General features: G+C 43.4%; 1 protein-coding gene across 1 annotated transcript in view; it reads right to left on the bottom strand.

Annotated features, from left to right (window-relative positions):
* The window catches only part of LOC131195467 (BPI fold-containing family B member 3-like), a 30,567-nt gene extending 19,873 nt beyond the window's left edge, over positions 1–10,694 (bottom strand). The window contains exons 1-4 of the mRNA XM_058177407.1: positions 10,652–10,694; positions 5,733–5,858; positions 2,458–2,812; positions 627–728 (exon numbers count right to left, since the gene is read on the bottom strand). Of these exons, the coding sequence (XP_058033390.1) occupies positions 627–728; positions 2,458–2,812; positions 5,733–5,844 (569 nt within the window). The 5' untranslated portion in view covers positions 5,845–5,858; positions 10,652–10,694. The remainder of the gene's footprint in view (positions 1–626; positions 729–2,457; positions 2,813–5,732; positions 5,859–10,651) is intronic.
* Positions 10,695–15,322: the final 4,628 nt, after the last annotated feature.

The raw sequence follows: 15,322 nt of genomic DNA, 5'->3' as shown, positions 1-15,322 counted from the left end.
TTTTACCCACCTCGGAAAAATGGAAGGCTGAGTCGACCTTGAGCCTGGTGAGATTCGATCTGCCAAACTGCTGGCAGTTGGTGATCAGCAGAAGGAGCCTGCAGTACTGCACTCTAACCACTGCGCCACCACAGCCAGAAGGCCTCCCTTTCCTGAAAGTCCCACGTCCTACAGATCTTACTTTTGAATCAACCATGGTAGGAAGCTTCTCATGACAGCAGCAGTTCCTGGGGACTACACCAGGCAAGATGGCGGCGGCAGCATTGTCATCCAAGTCTTGTCTCTTTCTGTGTGCAACAACAAGGCACTTACAAAAGAGGCAGGTATTGGATTGTGATGGCCATCTCAATTGTTTTAACTAACCACAACTCAGTGGTTTCTCTTTCTCTACATAATGGCTAACTCTACTGTACTGTACTGTACTGTACTGTACTGTACTGTACTGTACTCTACTCTACTCTACTCTACTCTACTCTACTCTACTCTATTCTACTTTACTCTACTCTGTCTCTGACTATGGTCAAAACTAAAGCTGGAAGGAAGAAGGAGACTAGGAAATGCTACCTGTGGAAATTTCAGCCAAGAAAGGTAGCAAGATTTGCTATTTCCCAAGGAACTCAACTCACGTGTTGCCCCTGAGGACTATTTTGGTGTAAATGTTCAATCCAAGTCCAACTGGAAAAAGCTTCAGGGTGACTTTAGGAAGGATGATATCCACAAGCTTCAACCTGGAGATAAAAGTGAGCTTCATGGTTAAGAAGAGAAGCTAAAATTATGAAGGACATTCAGCGTCATAACCCTGAATGGTGTGGTGGCATAGAGGTGGAGCTCTCGCCTCACAATCAGGAGGCTGTGAGTTCAATCCTAGGTAGAGGCAGATATTTCTTTCTCTGGGCACAATGAGAATTTATCCGCGGAACTGTTGTGGCTCCCGCCCCCGAACCTGGCCCCATGCCCGAAAGTGCCTTGGAGCCGGGCCTGCTGCCAGAAAGTGATTTGGACAGTGAGGGGGAAGGGCCATCAGGACTTACCTCGGAAGCACTGGCCTCCCTGGATCAGCTCCAGGAGCCAGAAGCAGGCCAAGCAAAAGAGATAACGAGGCCTCCTTCTCCTGACTCTTTCCCCCCCCAGGCCACGCCTGCAGACCCAGCTGACAGCAATCAGGCTTGGCTCAATCCCAGGTTTCATAGCCAGGAGAGGAGAGAACAACAGAAGCAGGGGAGGGGCAGGCCTAGGAAGTGCTGAGTCATGGAGCCACACCCCATAGGATATAAAAGGCAGCGAGAGCTGGTGTGTCTCTTTGTATCAGGCAAATCCACGGATTGACTAGAGCTGAAGGTTGTGACTCACCAGCGTCTTGGCAGCTATCGAGGGCTCTTGGCAGACGCTGATTCTTTTGCTGCCAGAGCTGATAAGAGCCGGCTAATTAAGCCATCGTTCGGACGGATCAGCTCCAGGAGCCAGAAGCAGGCCAGGCGAAAGAGATAACGAGGCCTCCTTCTCTTGACTCTTCCCCCCCCCCCCGCCACACCTGCAGACCCAGCTGACAGCAATCAGGCTTGGCTCAATCCCAGGTTTCATAGGCAGGAGAGGAGAGAACAACAGAAGCAGGGGAGGGACAGGCCTAGGAAGTGCTGAGTCATGGAGCCACACCCCATAGGATATAAAAGGCAGTGAGAGCTGGTGTGTCTCTTTGTATCAGGCAAATCCACGGATTGACTAGAGCTGAAGGTTGTGACTCACCAGCATCTTGGCAGCTATCGAGGGCTCTCAGCAGACGCTGATTCTTTTGCTGCCAGAGCTAATAAGAGCCGGCTAATTAAGCCATCGTTCAGACGGAGGCGAGGAGGACACAACAGGAACAAAACTCCGCATTGGCGACAGGAAGGGCATCCGGCCATTAAAACACTCTGGTAGCTCCATTCAGTTGCCCAGACTCCACCCCGCAAGGGATTATGGGGTTGTTAAGAAGAGATGATGATTCAATGTCATCACCCTAGACATGTTAAATCTAACTTTTTCCACGGGACTTAAGTTTTGCTGATCAACATTTGGGGACTATGTATGTAATGGGCTGTCTGTGTGTGTGTCTGCGTACAAAGTGTGGGACAGGAGAATGACCTTCATCTCTATCTACTCAAAGTAAAGCAGGCAGTACCAAAAAAAAAAAGCATGAAAACAAGCCTTAAATGACCAGGTGAAGTTTTCCAAGGCTAACCCATTCAGAAGGAAGAAGAAAGAAACCCAGAATTTAGATGTAAGAACTCAGAAATGTAATTATCTAAAGTGATTGTTCTGCAGAAGACAACCAGGTGTTGCCTTAGAGGCTTAAGTCATGTCTACAACATGTCTGCAAGTTTCTATCATGTTGGAGTCTTCCGTTGAGTCAAGTCAAGAACTGGAGATCTATTACTTAACATCAAGTTTAGGTAGAAAGTCTGACAGTAGGTAACTCACCCCAGGAGACCTTCTTGTCCAAGGACACCACCAAGCGGACCTCCATCTTGGCCTCCAAGGACACCTCCAAGAAGACCTCCATCTTGGCCTCCAAGGACACCTCCAAGAAGACCTCCATCTTGGCCTCCAAGGACACCACCAAGAAGACCTCCATCTTGGCCTCCAAGGACACCACCAAACGGACCTCCATCTTGGCCTCCAAGGACATCGCCAAGAAGACCTCCATCTTGCCCTCCAAGAACACCATCAAGGGGTCCTCCATTTTGGCCTCCATTCAACCCTCCTAGGACATTTTGACTCCCTCCTCCAGTAAGTCCATGAAGCAGGTCATCTTTGGCCAGGACATTTGAGAGTACTGTTGAGGGTTGAAAGCAATTATTACAGGAGATTAATTAAATTAAACTCAGTTTCCAGGCTGTTGTTATTAGCAGCTGAAGCACAGTTTAGCTGAGTTATTAAAGTTATTCTTGATTTTTCTTAGACTTCCATCCTGTATGCCTGTCTCTGTCTTTGGCCAAACTCACCTTTATTAATTAGCAAAGCCAGAACATTTTTTTTTTTGTTTACATTTATACCCCGCCCTTCTCCGAAGACTCAGGGCGGCTTACAATGTATAAGGCAATAGTCTCATTCTATTTGTATATTTTTTTTACAAAGTCAACTTATTGCCCCCCCCCAACAATCTGGCTCCTCATTTTACCTACCTTATAAAGGGTGGAAGGCTGAGTCAACCTTGGGCCGGGCTCGAACCTGCAGTAATTGCAGGCTCTGTGTTCTAATAACAGGCTTCTCTACTGCCTGAGCTATCCCGTATAGCATATGTATGTTGCTATAATTCCCAAAAGGTTAACATTTACTTCTTTTAAAAATGGTATCAGTCTTCACGGATGTAGAGGTAAGTTTGAAAATGTGTTGGGGAAACACATTGAATCCCCCTAAATTCTGAGATAATGTTCCTCAGGTACATAGCTGAGGGTAGCCCATACCAGCACGGTCTCCTGCGAAAGATCTTTAGAATAGAATACAATAGAATCTAGTGTGATTGGACACACAAGGAATTTGTCTTGGTGCATATGCTCTTGGTACATATGCTCTCTTTCCAACTCAGCTTCGATGAAGAAAGAAGTTCTGGAGAAGTTCAGGAAAAGAAAGCCACCCAATTGCTCTGCTCTTCAGCACAGGGGCAGAGATGGACCTACAGTTTAGTCTTAGAACCAGATTACCACGACTGACCACTGAGACCCGGTAGACTTTCCCAGACCCTCCATTAGGAAGACCTTGAATAATCAGCAGAGGTCCTTCTGCCTGTGAAATTTTTGGAACAGACTAGAATGTTGTAGAACAGGGGTCTCCAACCTTGGTCCCTTTAAGACTTGTGGACTTCAACTCCCAGAGTCCCTCAGCCAGCAAACTCTGGGAGTTGAAGTCCACAAGTCCTAAAGGGACCAAGGTTGGAGACCCCTGTTGTAGAAGATGGAGGGGCAAGATAGTCAAGATGACAGTTGAGTCTTTAGAGATTCTCTGCCATCCTGGTCATGGTTGTCCCAAAGGTGCTTTTTCGGGAGGCAACTTTTTTTGTTTGTTTGTTTGTTTACATTTATATCCCGCCCTTCTCCGAAGACTCAGGGCGGCTTACAGTGTGTAAGGCAATAGTCTCATTCTATTTGTATATTTACAAAGTCAACTTATTGCCCCCCCCCAACAATCTGGGTCCTCATTTTACCTACCTTATAAAGGATGGAAGGCTGAGTCAACCTTGGACCTGGTGGGGCTTGAACCTGCAGTAATTGCAGGCAGCTGGTTTTAATAACAGGCTTCTTATAGCCTTGAGCCACCACGGTCCACCACTGGAGTTTCTTTGTTTTTCCTTGAAGACATTTCACTTCTCCTCCAAGAAGCTTCTTCAGTTCTGAGAACTGAGCTGGACTGAAGACGTTTCTTGGATGAAAAGCAAAAGGAAAAACAAAGAAAGTCCAGTTGCCTCCCGAAAAAGCACCTTGGAGTGCTTTTGAGTGCACATTGAGTGCACATAAAAAGGAGAAGGGAGTTCAATCATGCTGTTTTAGGCACTATCTTGACTTACAGAAGACAATATTAGTAGCTCAGGGATGAACTGTGTAGTCCTTGGTGCTCTCTGAGCTTGGCTGATTTCTTACAGACATTTTATTATGCAACTAGATTCAACCCAACCTTCTAGCACTGATGATGTTACCTAGTTGGGTAATGAGATGTCTGCAAGAAAACCACCAAGCTCAGAGAGCACCAAAGACCCTATCATCTTTTTTTTTTAATTGAAAAAGTTTTACAACAACAATTAAATTTTTTCCCTCCCCTCCCCCCTCCCCCTCCTCCAAAACCCCTTCCCCCGACTTCCCGGAGCAAACACAAGGTATAGTTTAATAAACAAACAGTCCTACATTAAATTTCTAAAATCTAACACAATTATAATCCTTCTCTCGCACATAACCTGACTTCTTCCATTAAAATCAAAAACAACGTCCTTCATTCAAAGGCAATCCAAAATTTCTTAATCTGATATCTATTTTGAATATAATCAATCCAATTCTTCCATTCGTTTAGATACTTTTCTTGAGAACTGTCTTTCAAGAAGGCTGAGTTTTTAGCCATCTCAGCCAAATTGGAAACTTTCAATATCCATTCTTCTATTGTGGGTAATTCTTTTTTCTTCCAATATTGTCCAATCAACAGTCTTGCTGCTGTTATTAAGTTCAAAATGAACAAGGACCCTATCATCTTGAGTTTTTGGACACTTGCCTGAAGTGGATCTTGGGACCATAGATCCACATTACTGGAAGACACTCAATCTGGAGAAGGCTCTACCATAAAAATCTGAGGCAAACTTATAATTGGATTTCCCCACACAATAGACTCTTCCATTTTCTGACATCTCCCACAGAACATCTCCACAACAGTCATCTATGGAGATTCTCAATCATCTAGGTCATGGTTGTCCAAAAGGACATTTTTTCCAAAAGGCAACTGGTCTTCCTTGGGTTTGGTTTTTTTTTCCCTTTGAAAACGTTTCACTTCTCACCCAAGACGTTTCTTCAGTTCTGGACTAAAGAAGCTTCTTGGATGAGAAGTGAAACGTTTTCAAAGAAGAAAAAACCCCAAGAAAGTCCACATACCTTTTGGAAAAATCACCTTTGGGACTCCATAATAATCATTCAGGAGTTAAAACGTTTCCGAACACGGCCATGGAATCTCCTTTCCAAAGTTTTGGTTTGCAAACACAGAAGGAAAATAAGACTCACAGTTCTCCAGAACAGTCTTGTCCACCTGGGCCACAGATAGTAAGTTTTCTGCTCCACCTTGGCAGATGGGCAGGAGGCCACAAAGGAGGAGAAGGGCCGAAGCCTTCAGCATGTTGATTCTGGTGCCTGGGGAAAAAAAAACAGGATAACATAGGAATCCGTGGTGGGATTCTTTTTTTTTTTTACTACCGGTTCTGTGGGGTTGGGTTGGTGGACGTGGCAGGAGAAAGTTACTGCAAAATCTCCATTTCCTCCCAATCAGCTGGGACTGGCAGAGAATAGATGGAGGTGGGGCCAGTCAGAATTTTTACTACCGGTTCTCCACACTACTCAAAATTTCTGCTACCGGTTCTCCAGAACTGGTCAGAACCTGCTGAAACCCACCTCTGATAGGAATGCAAAATCATCAACAGGTCTTCAGAGAGCAGAACATTGAAGGACCATGAGATGTCTTTCTGAAGCATGGATTGTTTCCTCAAAGGCCCGGGGCTAATTATGACATACTAATAAAATTCTTGTAGTGGGCAGGTGGGGAAATCGGACTAGATCAGGTTTTTTTTCAACCTTAGCAACATGCTTTTGAGTCCTGCTTGAACCATGGAAGTCCATCTTCAGCAATACCAACAAAGAGGAACTGGCAATGGAGGTAGAGAGGAGGTCTCTGCTCTCCACAGCCTCTGCCACCTTGGTTGGCTCTCTTCATTTCTTCCTCATAGTGAACGGGGTCAAGAAAAACCCAAAACACAAGAAAAATATATTTTGGAATGGAGAAAGTGGATTGATTATATTCAAAATAAGTATCAGATTAAAAAATATCAATTAGTTTTTGATTGAAGTTAGGAATTGACATGTATTAGAGTTTAAGAAAGAAGGGAATTGATAGTGTGATGGTGTGAAATGGAATATGTTTTATGTTATATTTTAGATTATGTTTGTTAGTTACAATACCCTGTATTCTGTTCTGGGAAGTCTCGGGGAGGGGAATGGGGGGGGAGAGAAGGGGAAGCTTATAAATTGATTGATTGCCATTGTACCAGAATAATGGTAGAAATAAACAAGTTGGAATGGTGTAAAGTCGGGACTGCTCGGTAACCACTCCCGAAGGGAAAGGGTAAGGAAAGAGGAGTAAAGAAGGAAGAAAGTAGGTAGGCAGGTAGGTAGGTAGGAAAGAAGGGAGGGAGAAGAAAGGATAGGAGGAGGAGAAGGAGGAGAAGATAGAGGGTTAGAAAAGATGGTAGTGAGAAGTGGGAAAGAGGCGGGGAAGTAGGAAAGCGAGGAGAAGGATGGTGGGGAAAGTCGAAGAAGGATGAGAAGGGTAGAAAGGATTAAGGGAGGGAGTGGCGGTCGAGCAGCCCTGATTGAGCATAATCTGAGTATAGGATCGATTGTTGGATAAGTGATTGTATTGTACACTGGTCAAATTGTGGGAATTATTATGGAAAAATAAAAAAATTTGCCCTGGAAAGAAAAACCCAAAACACACGTATAGACTGGGTGAAACCAGGCTTAATAGCAGTAACGGTGAGAGGGATCTTGGAGTCTTAGTGGACAACCAGTTAAATATGAGAGCTAACAGTGTGCAGCGGCAGCCAAAAAAGCCAATGCAATCCTAAACTGCATTAACAGAGAGATACAGCCAAGGTCAAGGGAAGTACTAATAACACTCTATAAAGCCTTAGTCAGACCACACCTAGAGTACTGCCTCCACTTTTGGTCACCACATTATAAAAATCATCTATTGTAATATCCTTCCTGTAAAAGACTACTTCAACTTCAATCGCAACAATACAAGAGCAAACAATAGATTTAAACTTAATGTCAACCACTTCAAACTTGATTGCAGAAAATATGACTTTTGTAACAGAGTTGTTAACGCTTGGAACTCACTACCTGACTCTATAGTCTCTACTCTAAATCCCAAAATCTTCAATTAAAAACTGTCTACTATTGACCTCACCCCATTCCTAAGAGGACTATAAGGGGCGTGCATAAGAGCACAAAAGTGCCTACCGTTCCTGTCCTATTGTTCTTTTCATTATAGTATTATATGCATACTTTTACTTTTACTTATATATTCTTTTTCTCTCATGATGAATTATTGTTTATGTTGATGATTGTATGTACTGTTATGACAAAATAAAAAAAAATAAAAAAATAGGTCAAAGTAGGCAGTGCCCTATCAAATCCTGTTCCTGTCAATAGCGACGTTCCCCAAGGCAAAGTTCTTGGACCAACACTCTTCATATTATACATTAATGATCTCTGCGACCATATTAAAAGTAATTGTGTTCTCTTCGCTGACGATGTCAAACTATTTAACACTACCAACAATACAGTTAGTCTTCAAAAAGACCTTGATTTTGTGTCAGAATGGTCAAAAACTTGGCAACTCCAAATCTCAACCAACAAATGCTCTGTCTTACACATTGGAAAAAAGAATCTAAACACTAAAAACAAACTCGACGGACATTATCTTACAGATGACCCCCACCCTGTCAAAGACCTTCATATCCAATGATCTAAGTGCCAAAGCCCACTGCAACTACATCGCAAAAAAGGCTTTAAGAGTTGTAAACCTAATCTTACGTAGCTTCTTCTCCAGAAACACTACACTGCTAACCAGAGTTTACAAAACATTTGCTAGACCAATTCTTGAATACAGCTCGCCTGTCTGGAACCCATACCACATTTCAGACATCAATACAATTGAATGTGTCCAGAAATATTTTATAAGAAGAGTTCTCCACTCCTCTGAATACAACAAAATACCTTATGCCACCAGACTTGAAATCCTGGGTTTAGAAAACGTAGAACTCCGCCGCTTTTGACAGGACCTGTGTTTAACTCACAGAATCATCTATTGCAATATCCTTCCTGTTAAAGACTACTTCAGCTTCAATCACAACAATACAAGAGCAAACAATAGATTCAAACTTAATGTTAACTGCTTCAATCTTGATTGCAGAAAATATGACTTCAGTAACAGATTTGTTAATGCTTGGAACACACTACCTGAGTCTGTGGTCTCTTCTCAAAATCCCCAAATCTTTAATCAAAAACTGTCTTCTATTGACCTCACCCCTTCCTAAGAGGACTATAAGGGGCATGCATAAGGGCACAAACGTGCCTACCGTTTCTGTCCTACTTTTCCTTTCATTATACCAATTAATATAGTTATTATATGCTTATACTCATATATATGCTTATATGTTATATAGTTGCTTCATGCTTATGCTTATGTATGCTGTTATGACAAATAAAATAAATAAATAAAATAAATAAATAAATAAAAAAAGATGCTGAGGCTCTAGAAAGAGTACAGAGAAGAGCAACCAGGATGATGAGGGGACTGGAGAGTAAACCATACGATGAACCGTTGCAGGAACTGGGCCTGGCTAGTCTGGTGAAGAGAAGGACCAGGGGAGACAGGAGAGCATCTTCCAATATTTGAGGGGCTGCCACAGAGAGGAGGGGGTCAAGCTATTTTCCAAAGCACCCAAAGGCCAGACACGGAATAACGGATCTAAACTGAACAAGGAGAGATTCAACCTAATAAGGAGAAATTTTCTGACAGTGAGAACAACCAACCAAAGGAACAAAAGTTGTTTTCGGAAGTTGTAGCAGCTTCACCACTGGAGGCTTTCAAGAAGAGACTGGACTGCCATCTGTCACAAATGATGTAAGGTCTCCTGCTTGGGCAGGGGGTTGGACTAGATGACCTACAAGATCCCTTCCCACTCTTATTAATCTTTATCTCTAATCTTAATCCAAGAATCCCACCACAGGAATCTGGTGAACCGTGTGACTCAAACATGGCCAGATGGTAGATGTAGGGTGGAGGCCCTATCTAGGAAGCAACAGGATTGCCTTAGAGTTATCATCCATCATATCAGAGAGGACTCCAAGTTGATTGGTCAGCTGAATTCCTCTGCTACTTTGAAAGCAGTGGGATAGAAGAACCAGTGGGTGGAGGCTGGTCAGAGGGTGATTCAACCTAGAAATAAGGAGGAATTTCCTGATGGTGAGAACAATGAATCAAGGGAACAGAAGTTGCCTCCTGGAATTGTGGGTGCTCCATCACTGGAGGTTTTTAAGATCAGATTGGACAACCATCTGTCTGGGATGGCCTGAGGATTCCTGTCCTGAGCAGGTGGTAGGACTAGAAGACCTCCAAGGTCTTCCAGCCTTACGCTTCTAGGATTCAGGGATTCTAGGATTCTATGGTCTTCTACAGTCATGTGACTATGGTGTTTGTATGTGTACTGTCATCAGAACTCCAGAATCGAGTAGTAAATACATTTTGGGGTTGGGGGTGATCTGTTGCAACTTCAATTGGTTGCTAAGCAACTGGTCATTGAGGGAGGACTACCTGTACAAGTGTTCAATGAAGGGGTGGAATCTCCTCCGAAGGAGACCCAGCCTGGAACTAAGGAGGAACTTCCTGAGGGTGAGATCAATTAATCAATGGTTACCTCCGAAAGTTGTAGGTATGCCATCGCTGGAGGTCTTCAAGAAAAGATGGGACAACCATTTGTCTAGAAAGACTCCTGCCTTGGACAAAGGGTTGGACTAGAAGATCTCCAAGGTCCCTTCCAGCCCTAGAATTCTATGGGTTCTAACCATCAAAAAACTAGTTTCAACCAATCAATCAGAATATGGCTGGAAGGGACCTTGGAGGTCTTCTAGTCCAGGGCTCTCCAACCTTGGCAACTTTAAGACTTGTGGACTTGGCTGAGGAACTCTGGGAGTTGAAGTCCACAAGTCTTAAAGTTGCCAAGGTTGGAGACCCCTGTTCTAGTCCAACCCACTGCTCAAGCAGGAGACCCTAGACCATCTCTTCAAAGATGAAGTAACAATGAGCCTCAAGAATCGTCCTTACCTTCTCGATTTAGTGCCAATCCAGAAAGAGCAAACCTTACCTTATGTCAACTAGAGGGTTTACAAGATGTTCCCCGGTTCCTGCCCGTCACCAAGGAGAATGTCGGGGACCCAAAAACGATGGTCCTTTTATAGCAAATATCTGTGTCAGGAACGAGGAAAACAGTCTCTTTGGGGAAAGGCCGTGGTGATATTTGCTTTGGTGTAAAATAGCAAGCGATTATTTCCAAGGCAAATATACCTTTAGAAATCTTTAAAATGGGTCAGTTGAGCAATGTGTGTGGAACACACACACACACACCCAGCGGCTGCATTTGATCCAACTTGAATGGGGATGCCGATTTCCAATTTTGACACACACACATATACACACACACACCCCAAACCTAACCAGGAAAGCCAAGATCCTCTTTCACAGCCGGTGACCTCCAGATATCCTGGGGGAGATTTTGGCTCTTGTCTCTGGAAGTTCACGGAAGGGAGATTTTGCTTCAGTCTCTGGTTGTAGTGTAGAGGGATATGAACAAGCTTGTATTGTGAGGTCCTTAGTGGTTTTTGGGCTTGGTTATTTTCTTTCATTACCCAACTGGGTAACATCATCAGTGCTAGAAGGTGGTGGGGTTTGCGAGGAGGAGGAGGAGGAGGAGGAGGAGGAGGAGGAGGAGGAGGAGGAGGAGGAGGAGGTGGAGGAGGAGGAGGAGGACAAATAGTATGACTGTGGGGTCCTTGGTCTCTCCGAGCTTGGTTATTTTTTTATTTTTATTTTTATTTTTTTTGCAGATATGACATGACCCAACTAGAGAACAGCATCAATGCTAGAAGGGAGTGGGGTTTGTGGAGAAGAAGAGGAGGAGGAGGAGGAGGAGGAGGAGGAGGAGGAGGAGGAGGAGGAGGAGAAGGAGGAGGAGGAGGAGGAGGAGGAGGAGGAGGAGGAGGAGGAAAACTCTGGGGTCTTTAGTGCTCTCTGAGCTTTGTTGTTTTCTTGCAAATATTTCATTACTCAACTAAGTAACATTATCAGTGCTAGAATCTAGTGGGGCTTGCTAGAGAGGAGGAGGAGGAGGAGCAGGAGAATGAGAAGAAGAAGAAGTATAGGGTCCTTGGTGGTCTCTGAACTAATTTGGGTAATGAAAGATGTTTCATTACCCAAATTAGGTAACATCATCAGTGTTAGAAGGGACTGGCTTTATGGAGAGGAGGACTATGGGGTATTTGGTGCTCTCTGGTTTAGTTATTTTCTTGCAGATGTGTCATTACCCAACTACAATAGAATAGTTGGGTAATGAATTTTTCTATTGGCCAAGTGTGATTGGACACACAAGGAATTTGTCTTGGTGCATCTGCTCTCAGCGTACATAAAAGAAAAGATACCTTCATCAAGAATTCTAAGGTGCAATAGTTAATGATAGTCATAGGGTACAAATAAGCAATCATATATAGAATATAGAATAGAATAGAATTTTTTATTGGCCAAGTGTGATTGGACACACAAGGAATTTGTCTTGGTGCATATGCTCTCAGTGTACATAAAAGAAAAGATACCTTCAACAAGGTACAACACTTACAACACTTAAAGATAGACATAGGGTACAAATTTAAAACTTAATGATATAACACTTAATGATAGTTATAGGCTACAAATAAGCAATCAGGAAACAATATCAGTATAAATCGTAAGGATACAAGCAACAAAGTTACAGTCATAAGTGGAAGGAGATGGGTGATGGGAACGATGAGAAGATTAATAGTAGTGCAGATTTAGTAACTAGTTTGACAGTGTTGAGGGAATTAGTTGTTTAGCAGAGTGATGGTGTTCGGGGGAAAACTGTCCTTGTGTCTAGTTGTTCTGGTGTGCAGTGCTCTATAGTGTCCTTTTGAGGGTAGGAGTTGAAACAGTTTATGTCCTGGATGTGAGGGGTCTGTAGATATTTTCCCAGCCCTCTTTTTGACTCATGCAGTATACAGGTCCTCAATGGAAGGCGGGTTGGTAGCCATTGTTTTTTTTCTGCAGTTCTAATGATCCTCTGAAGTCTGTGTCTGTCTTGTTGGGTTGCAGAACCAAACCGGACAGTTATAGAGGTGCAGATGACAGACTCAATCATTCCTCTGTAGAACTGGATCAGCAGCTCCTCGGGCAGTTTGAGCTTACTGAGTTGGCACAGAAAGAACATTCTTTGTTGTACTTTTTTGATGAGTTTTTGATGTTGGGTGTCCATTTTAGATCTTGCGATATGGTAGAACCTAAAAATTTGAAGGTTTCTACTGTTGATACTGTGTTGTCTACTATTGTGAGAGGTGGAATATGGAAGGGTTTCTCCTGAAATCTACCAATCTAATCAAAGAGAGAAGCCACCTGGGACTAAGGAGAAAGTTCCTGACAGTTAGAACAATTATTCTTGTCTTCAGAAGTTGTGAATGCTCCATCACTGGAAGTTTTTAAAAAGAAACTGGACAGCCATTTGTCTGGAAGAGTAGAGGGTCTCCTGCTTGAGCAGGGGGTTGGACTATAAGATCTCTAAGGTCCCTTTCAAAATTATTGTTTTCAGAGTTTTCTCAGACAGACAGGGAAAAAAATCTGCTACCAGCCACCCAGGTTATTGGAAACAGCAATTTCTTGAAATATTGATGATTGAATGAATCAATATTGGTCATATCTCAATATGGTTTCACAATAAAAATGCGAATTATTAAAAGACAACAAAGGGAAATGCTTTAGTCCCTTCACGTGTCAATTTAGGAGTTGAGATGCAGACATCTGGAGGGGAGTAACCTTCTTTCATCAAAATAGAGCTGGAAGGGACCTTGGAGGTCTTCTAGTCCAGCCCCCTGCTTAAGCAGGAGATCCTATACCATTTCAGACAAGTGACTATCCAGTCTCTTCTTAAAAACTTCCAGCGATGAAGCACCCACAATTTCTAGTGGCAAGCTGTTCCACTGGTTAATTGTCCTCACTGATAGGAAGTTTCTCCTTAATTCTCCTCAATTGGACTCCGCCAACTTCCTGACCTTCGAACCTTTCGCCGCAAGCTTAAGACACATCTATTTATCTGCGCAGGACTGGACTAGAATTTTAAATTTTGAATTTGGTTTTAATGGGGTTTTATTATTTGTATTGCTATTTTTAAATATTCGGCCTTATGTAATAAGTTTTTTAACGGATGTTTTATTTTGTATTTATACGTATGTTTTATCTGGCTGTAAACCGCCCTGAGTCCCTAGGGAGATAGGGCGGTATAAAAATGCGAAAAATAAATAAATAAATAAAATTCCAGGTTGCTTCTCTCCTTGATTACTTTCCAACCATTGTTTCTTGTCCTGCTCCCACTTTCTCACCAGCAAGCTTTTCTTACGAGTCGCAGTGCCCTCAGCACTGAGAGCAGCCTGATCCCACAAGGGTGGGTGGAAGACCCCCTCCTGTCCCCCTGCAGACAACCCACCAAAGCTTCCAGGTGGTGCCCAGCTGAGCAGGGTCTTCTTCTCCACCTGGCCTTCGTCCCTGCTGTGTAAGGCAACCTGCCACACAACACCAGCTGGGCCGGTGTGGGTGCCAGAGGGAGCAAGTGCGCAAACAGTGTGCCTTCTGACACCCAATAGGGACAGCGAACACAAGGCTGTATCGTGTTATCAGGATCTGGGATCTGCTCTGAGCCAAGTTCAAGTAACCAGAAGGAAGCCCAAGTCAACAAACCCGGCTCTGAGAAAGAACTTCTGCAGAGAATAAATAACAGAGTTTAATTTCACCTTTTTTGTTAAGGTAATCCGGGTCATCCTCTTTGCTTTCCCCATCATGGAAGCGGACATGATTATGGATATCTCAAGAAAACGTGTTTCTTTGGGTCCTTTGATAGTTAATGATACTGTATGGATCTTGCTTATAGTACTTGGACTCCATCCACATGAAACCTAAGCTGGGTTTATGTCTATGGAGATTCTCAGTCATGCAAGACTGCAATTGTGTGCAAGAAAGAGGCTCATGCAGATTTTGGGGGGCCTTTTGGCCAAGAGAGGTCCAGGTCTTCTCCATCCTAGATGGTGAAGCCCATCAAGTATCCAGAAAAAAAGGTCAGAAATCTAACTTCACCCTATTTTTATGGAGATTCTCCGTCATCCAGGTCATGGTTGTCCCAAAGGTGCTTTTTGCAGAAGGTAACGGGACTTTCTGTTTTTCTTCTCGTCCAGGAAGCTTATTTATTTTATTTATTTATTTATTTATTTATTTTTTCAAATTTATATACCGCCCTATCTCCCTAAGGACTCAGGGCGGTTCACAGGCAGTTAAAATACATATAAATACAAATTAAAAAACAACAATTAAAAAACTTATTCTATTGCCTAATTTAAAAACAATATAAATAATAAAAACCCTTAAAACCAATAACTTTAAAATCTAATCCAGTCCAGCAGATGAATAAGTGCGTTTAAGCTCATGACGAAAGGTTCGGAGGTCCGGAAGTTGACGAAGTCCTGGGGAGTTCGTTCCAGAGGTGGAGCCCCCACAGAAGGCCCTTCCTGGGTGTCGCCAGACGGCACTGCCTAGCTGACGGCACCCTGAGGAGTCCCTCTCTGTGGGAGCGCACGGGTCGGTGAGAGGTATTTGGAAGCAGTAGGCGGTCCCGTAAATAGCCCGGCCCTATACCATGGAGCGCTTTAAAGATTGTCACCAACACCTTGAAGCGCACCGGAAGGCCACAGGTAGCCAGTGCAGTCTGCGC

The sequence above is a fragment of the Ahaetulla prasina genome, chromosome 3 (genome assembly GCF_028640845.1).
Source record: "Ahaetulla prasina isolate Xishuangbanna chromosome 3, ASM2864084v1, whole genome shotgun sequence".
In the NCBI taxonomy this organism is placed as follows: Eukaryota; Metazoa; Chordata; class Lepidosauria; order Squamata; family Colubridae; genus Ahaetulla; species Ahaetulla prasina.
Note: the sequence above shows the minus strand (reverse complement) of the source record. Positions and strands in the feature narration are given on the sequence as shown.